The 7,515-nt window shown below is 43.4% G+C and overlaps 1 protein-coding gene across 6 annotated transcripts in view; it reads right to left on the bottom strand.

The window, feature by feature from the left end:
• Positions 1–805: 805 nt before the first annotated feature.
• spri (Src homology 2 domain-containing protein sprint) overlaps positions 806–7,515 on the bottom strand; it is a 123,168-nt gene continuing 116,458 nt past the window's right edge. For 5 of the 6 annotated variants that reach the window (XM_065868325.2, XM_017086754.4, XM_017086755.4 and 2 more), the window contains 2 exons: positions 2,397–3,223; positions 806–1,420 (listed from right to left, as the gene is read on the bottom strand). In XM_065868325.2, coding sequence (XP_065724397.2) covers positions 1,091–1,420; positions 2,397–3,223 — 1,157 coding nt within the window. In that variant the 3' untranslated portion in view covers positions 806–1,090. Of the gene's footprint in view, positions 1,421–2,396; positions 3,224–3,527; positions 4,727–7,515 lie in introns of those variants that run through there. The other variant, XM_017086756.4, reaches the window with a different exon arrangement.

The raw sequence follows: 7,515 nt of genomic DNA, 5'->3' as shown, positions 1-7,515 counted from the left end.
GAGTCGATTTGGCGTGAACCCGGGCGATAGCCCCCACCTTTCTAATCCCTAAGAAAGCAAAAACATTTTAAGAATCGCTGAGATCAGGCTGCGAGAGAGGTTGTACTTGATTTCTGGTCATCTGTGTACTTGCAAATTTCAATTGAAATCGAATTTAAATCATCAGCCACAAAGTATGCGGCACTGCACTGCACTGTGTGCTATAAGAGTAACCAGGCCTATCTTAAGGAACCAACAGCAAAGCTTTGATTAACTTATTAATAACAGTTTCTAATCAAACCCAATGCTAATTCAATATACTTATTAAAAAGACCTTTGTTTTATTTTGGTTATTTATTTGCTTGCTATTTGGATTACGTGTCACATATTTTACAAAGTATACAAAAAAAATATGTATGTATTTGATGTATATCTCGAGGGTTGATATCAGTGTTTAGTTGAACATAAATATTAAAATGTAGTGGTTTATATTTTAATATATAATATGGTTTAGCTTCTTAAAAAAAAACACGAAACCCATTCACACCTAAATGCCTTTTGTGTAGTTTGATGGTATGCACTGATCGCATGAGCGTTTGATTGAATGAATGATTGATTGTTGCTGTGATTGTTGAACTGTGCTTTTGGTCTCCAGGGTGGCGCACACGATCCATACCAAATGGTATACCACCGTATGGTAGGCTCGTGTTTGCATATATATATGTTTAGAGGGTAGATTCGTTTAGATGACTCCTTACTTCCTTTGTGCAGATTTTGCAGATCTCTACTCGCTTAAAGTTATATGTATCGTATATGTGTGTATATGTATATTATTCGCATAGTACATTTTATTAGCCAAAAAAAAGGGGTTTGACCCGAGTAGGGGGTCAGGAAAAAAAAAACACACTTAACTCAATACTGATGTTTAGTACACATTAGATGTTTTCTAATTAGCATTAATTAGCTTTACTTACAGGCTACTAAGTATATTTTAATGTAATAATAATAAATTATTAATCAAATATGCTTGGTTAGTGAGCAAGAAGGGCAGGGCGGGCGGGGCGGTATGTCGTATGTGTGTAAATGGGGGGCAATCCCCTGGGCAGCTGAATCAGTGTCCGGCCAGCTGGGCAGTGGGCCAGGCGATCTTGGCATCGATCCGCTTGTAGGCCAGCATACAGTGCTTCCCCTTGGCCGCCAGTCGTGCATCCTGCGGACACTCGGCGTCCGTCAGCAGCGTCTCCTCGCCGTCCACCAGCTTGAAGAGGGCGTAGTCCTGCGGATTCGTGATGCGCGCCTTGTGGGCAATGATGCGGCACACCTCGCGGGTGGTCGTGTGGGGTCGCACCGGCAGGGTCCGGGTCTGCAGGGATCCGTTGCACTCGTCGGGGATGATCACGCGCAGCACACTGGAGCAGGCGGGCAGGCAGCTGGAGCGCCACTGTAGGAAAAGAAATATGTGGTTAGTCACTGAAGCACTTTTGAGATTTATAATGTTAATCTGGGTTCCCCCTTTAAACACTTTGTCTACATATATAACTTATTGATCTGAATTACCAACTGTTTTCATAAGTGGTTCGATATTTTGGTTATATTCTCATATTCCTTACATTTTTTTTTCATTTCAAATGCCTCCATTACTAGTTAAATAAAATTATGTTGTTTTATTGTTATTCATATTAGTTTTGCTGATTGAGCACAGTATTATTTTCATGATAATATATACATGGTTTTTCATAAAAAAATCTAAATAATAACTTCTGTTTAATGCATTACTAAAAACTAAAAAAAATTATTATTTTGAAGAGTAATTTAAAACAAAAAAGTTTTGGCTGATTGGTAAATATATTAATGAACATTTTATTTATAATGGATGCAACTCCTCTTTATTGTTTTTACTAAAATTAAAAATAAAAATATATTCCTTTTGATAAAAAAATTTGATAGTTCTTATTTATTTTAAGTAAACGAATAATGTTCATGAGTGAATTGCTAAATATTTACGGCTGAATGATAAAATATCAATCTAACAAAATTCGAATATTAATGTATGCAACTCTTAATTCTCTTAAAATGGATAAAAATTTTGATTTGAAGAATGCTAGTAATACTCACTATTAAATTTATATATATTTAACAATGCAAAAAATCTGAATATTTATGAATGCAACCTCTTTTATTGTTTTACTTAAAATGAAAGTATAGAGCTCTTCATTGTGATATATTATATGAGTATTTAGTAAGATAAAGTAATTTCTATTTTACTGTGTTAAGTCTCGTTTTAAGCGTCAAGTTGTTTAATATGTGGTCTATCCTAGTTTTTTAAAAAACATGTTGATTAACTAAGGTGTTTAAGTGTATAATAGAGTGTTTGAAGGGAACACAGGCAACCCAGCTCATTGGCGACCGCTACTTACGTCCAGGGATCCGCTGCCGCTCTCTCCCTCGGAGGCCATGAAGGTCTTCAGCACCTGGACGGCGCTGCAGAGGGCGGTTAGGTAGTAGCCCGGCTCCCCATTGAGCAGTGTCGGCTGCAGGAGGCCCCACATGAACTCCGCCTCGATCTCGGCGCCAACGAATCCGCACTTGGCCACCACATAGACGAGCACGGGCAGGAAATCGTCGGCGCCCAGCTGCTGGCCACGCGGACATCCGGTGGCATCGAACACCGTCGAGATGACGCACAGGAAGAGCTCCAGCTTGTCCAGCGGCAACTCGGCCTCCTGGAGGCGCCACAGCAGGTTGGCAATTAGCCGCAGGGCTGCCTGTGAGGGCGGGGTAACCGTTGGCCTTATCCCAAAGTCGGCGGCCTCCCGTTCGCAGGCATAGCGTACATTCTGCGCCAGCAATTGGATATCCTCGCTGCGCTGATAGTGATCCACAAAGATGCCGTACAGGTGCTCCCGCAGCGGCAGCACCACCAACTGGTGCATCACAGTCTCCAGCATGGCATCCAGATTGAGAAACTCATCGGACTTCAAGCGCGCCCTGGCCGTTTCCAGTTCGGCATGGAACTTGCCCTCGCCATGCTTCACCAGATAGTTCTTCATGCCGCTCATAAACTGGCGCATGTTGCGCATCACCACCTGTGGTGCCGCCTCCCGGGACTCCTTGGTGCAACAGATGAAGTTCTCGATGTTGCGGGCAAACGTGGAGCTGGGATCCTGGGCCAGTTGGAGGGTGTAGGCCCGCAGAGAGTCGCCGGGGCCGCTGCTTTGGATGCTCATCTTGTTGCGGGGGTGACCTGGAAGAAATCAGAAAGAAAATTTCGTTAGACTTTTCTTACAAATTATTATAATATTATATATATATATTATTATTAAATGCAGATAATTGGGGCTACTTTCGGAAAAATCTTGTTTCCTAGCACAAACTGATACAAATATAAGATTTTGTGGTAAAAACTTGAATGTTCTAGCTCTACTATTTAGAGTTCAGAGTTGATTTCTCATTTCATATGTATAGAAGATAGATATTATTTTTATAAATTATGTAGACCATCCCTAGCAATCCCTATCCTTTCTAGGACCCATACACTCTCTTCTTACCAGCTATTAATTCACACAGCAGTCGGAGCAAACGACGCAGGATGCGACAGCAGCCCCTATTCCGGCAGTAATCCTCGTCGGCACACTCACAGCCACGTCGATAGCGACGATAGAGACGGCGACTCTGGGATTGGAGGCACAGGCCCAGCGCCTGGCATTCGACAATGTGCGCCATGCTCAGCAGGATGTTGCCCTGTTCGTCCAGGTGAAAGAACTGTTTGATGTCGTAGTGATCACAGGTGTTCAGCTCACCAGGATGGCACTGGTCCGGCTCGTTGCTGGCCGAATCCTCTCCGGCCGGGCACTTGCCAATGGCACCCATTATGGAGCCGGCCAAGGCCTCAGTCTTCAGTTGCTTGCGATCGATGCGGCAGTCTTTGAGCACCTGTTGTGGACAGGTTGGTTGGTTGGTTGATGATGGGTTGACCATGCTGCTGGTCGAACTGGAGGACTTCCTGGACTTTTTGCGCAGCACCGCCGATGTCGGCGAGGAGCAAGTCCGCTGAGGATGCTCATCATTCTCATTTTGTGGCAGGGCAATGCCGGTCTGTATGTTGTCCACGAAGAGGAGTTCCAGGAACTTACGTTTCCGCTTGGGCTTTGTTTTGGCTTCAGTCTCTGGTTCCTTCTCCTTATCCCCAATTTTGGGGGAGCTCATATCCTCCAGCGAACTCCTGGGCAGCTGTGTCCTTTGTTGCAGCAACTCCTCTTCAAAGTCCGCGGAGAAGTAATTGGTCTGCGGCGGATGCTCGATAATCTCCCATTCGGACATAATGCTCAGGAACTGGGCCTCCTCCTTGTAGTGCCGCACATGGTCGGGATCGTGGAAGAACTCCTCCGGCTCCTGGCGTTCGATGCACCGCTCGTCCAGCCAGCTGAGGGATTTGGACATGTCCCGCTGACCAGGATGATCCCGGTGATCTCCTCCGGTCGAGGGTGACTGCGGGCGGCTCACGGACTGTGCACGCGACGATCTTCTGAACCAACTCATGGTATATCCGGTAGCGATTCTTGCCAGCTAAAACGAATTGGCGGAAACGCAGGTTTCTCATCGGCACACGCTGCGGCTGATTGATAAGCGATGGCGGTCGCGTCCAACTCTCACTCTCCACCGATCGATCGTGGTTTTCTCTATATTTTTTTTTTTTATAATTTTTCTTTTCTCGCAGGGGATGCTGCTATAAACGCGGCCAATGCAAAACTAATTCTGAACTTCATACGCATTAGTTTATAAGACGACGACGACGATCTCGCTGCCGACGTCGCAGTCCGCGAAAAACAAAGATAGCGTCGGCGGCGCCGCTAAATGTGTCAACTCGCCAAGTGGCGGCCTCATTCGAGTGACCTTTTCCAGCCCAAAAAGCAGGCCATCTTAGTGCACAGGTAGTCGCGGATCCTTGCGGATTGATATACCTATATATGGGTCCTCTGGAATTTCCGGCCATTCAGGTACAGTTGCGCAAGCCAATGACTCAATCGCAGGTTTGGATTGGTTTGGTTTGCAGTCAGTGGGTACTCCTCCAATCGCAGGGATTGAGTGGGCCCAACCCACTCTACCTGTAGAATCGCCAGTAAAGTTATCACCATTCTGAGCTGATTCATAGGAGGGTCTTTGTGAAAAAGTCGGAAACCCCATTGCAAAACAAAACCCAGATGTTCGTATGTACAATGTACATGTACCATGAAAATCATTTTTAGAACCCCCTCCATATTACTCAAGTTAATAATCAGGCTTGTAAACCCTGTGGTTTCGGTACATTACAGTAATGTAATAATCAGTGCTATGATATTTATGTGTAACTTTTTGTTATCATGCTGAGTAATAGTTGTGTCTTGGGAAAAGACATTTTGTAAAGTTTATATTTCTTTTCTAGGTTTAGTATTTATTGTTGATTCCTTCATAGTTTTGGTTCATTTAGTGTTCATCTTAGTATTAATTTGTTCATTCATTCACCGCTGCCTCATTCTTCGTCCTTGGGGGGATGTGTTTGGAGTGCTCTTCTTTTCTAATCCTCTATCTCTTAACGGTCTTATCAACAGACACGCTGGCTAGCTCGAAACTGGAACCGCGACTCCGTCCGGGTTCTCGTGCAATGGATCGCCCGGATTGCATCAGCATTAGCCTGCGACTTGGTTCTGATGCGCAATTCGGAAAAACCTCCGGGCGGTAAATGGAGGTTACCAGGTTAGGGTTGAGGCCTTTTCGCCGATCGATCTTCCTCGTTCAAAGTTCAGTTTTGAGGGTTAACCTTGGCATAGGGATCACTGAACCCCATGCACCTGGTTTCTTCTCGAGGGTTTTTGTGTTGGCCTAAAGATTTGGCTTATCAATCCCACTAGTCAACACCCCCATTAACTTTTACAATTCCCGCAGGCAAACAATTCAGTTGGCATGGCGGCAAAAAATGAGCACGTGTGAATTGGGCTGGACCAAATTCGAAAACGATCCGTATCTCCTCCTCCTGGAATGCATTTTAAAACGTATCGAGTGCGTTTTTAAAATAGCAACGCATTTGTTTGGCTTTCATCAGATGGCCTTTGTTGTCTGGCTAATCATTGGTGTTTGTCTTTGCTTACACTGACCCAAAAATAGACTGTCTAGGCCGAGAGATTCCTACTCTTTAACTGCATTCCCATCTGCAAACATCTACTATGGTGTTTGTGCTGTGTTTGCTCATGTATAAATTACGCATCCCATTCAGACTCTCTAACTCCGCGCGGTGAAATTTGCGCTTGCTGATAAAAACGCTGCCGGCGTCGCTACGTCGGTTTACATTCCAAAGTCTGTCTCCCTAACACTCACCAACACCCACCCACGCCTAAAGAATGTATGTATAATCAGTTCTATACCCTTGCCGATCAAGAAGGCATTCTCAATATAGGCATAAAGGTAGTTTTTAGAAGTCATACAGTACCTATTTTTTCTGCGCGGTCAGTGCTCTGGGAATACGGGTTGAAATAAAATTCTAAAATCAAAAACCGAAATTCGGAAACATTTCAAAGGATTAAACCAAGAAAAGATTTTACAAAACTAGCTTTAAAAATATTCAAAATGAGAGTTCAGCTTTTTTTTTTTATTTCTTTCTTTAATTCAAGAATTTGTTTATATTTCTTCTGTACTCTCACTCTCGGTTGCCTTGTAAGTATATCTAAATTGTATTTAGTTGTCAACTGCGACGCAGAAATCAGGGGGCAGCGGATAATGGAGTGGGCGGGTCTACGCAGGGCGGGATTAGCTGGGATTGGAATTGGGTTCGACTGGAAGGCGTTGTGCAGCAGATAAGTTTCGGCAAGGCTTTGTAGTCTTCAGTCGACGGCAGCAGCGGAGCAGCGGCAAAAAGCGGAGTCAAGTTTTTTTTTCTTGTTTCAGATAGGCCGATGTCGCTGCAATCCAGTTAAAACCGCCACAGACGACAGACATAAGTCATTCACAACACAATGCTGCACAGTAAAATGCGGCCAAACTCGAAATACAAGAAATGATAAAATAGAGATCGTATTCAAACACCTTTCTCAAATTTAGTGGCTTTAAATAACATTCTTTTCCTACAGAAATCATATTTCTAACACTAATAACTCTAGAATCTTTATAACCTTTCCTTTATAACTTCCTTTGTAAAAGATTTCTTAACATTTTTGACTAACTAGACTTTTTTTTCAGGTTAATAAAAAGCAAATAAAAAAGCTTTCAATTGGAATTAGCTCTTTATCGCCATAGTTATTTTTGCGGTTCGTGCGTTTATTGTTTATAATAAGACGTAGCTGCGTATGAGTAATACTTGTGACCCCCTTTTCCTTTAAGGTTTCAAAATAATCTGATTTTTAAATTACGATTTCCTTAGAAAAACAAATCGAAAGGAATTTTAGTTTTTACGTAATGACAAAGTCAGTTTGTTAATGGCATTAAGTGAGTTCCACACTGCTTGATTCATTTGCTTCGCTTTCTGCTGTCCAAGTTTCGTGGACTCAATCAATCCGTCAATCGATG

Source organism: Drosophila suzukii, chromosome X (genome assembly GCF_043229965.1).
Source record: "Drosophila suzukii chromosome X, CBGP_Dsuzu_IsoJpt1.0, whole genome shotgun sequence".
Lineage (NCBI taxonomy): Eukaryota > Metazoa > Arthropoda > Insecta > Diptera > Drosophilidae > Drosophila > Drosophila suzukii.
Note: the sequence above shows the minus strand (reverse complement) of the source record. Positions and strands in the feature narration are given on the sequence as shown.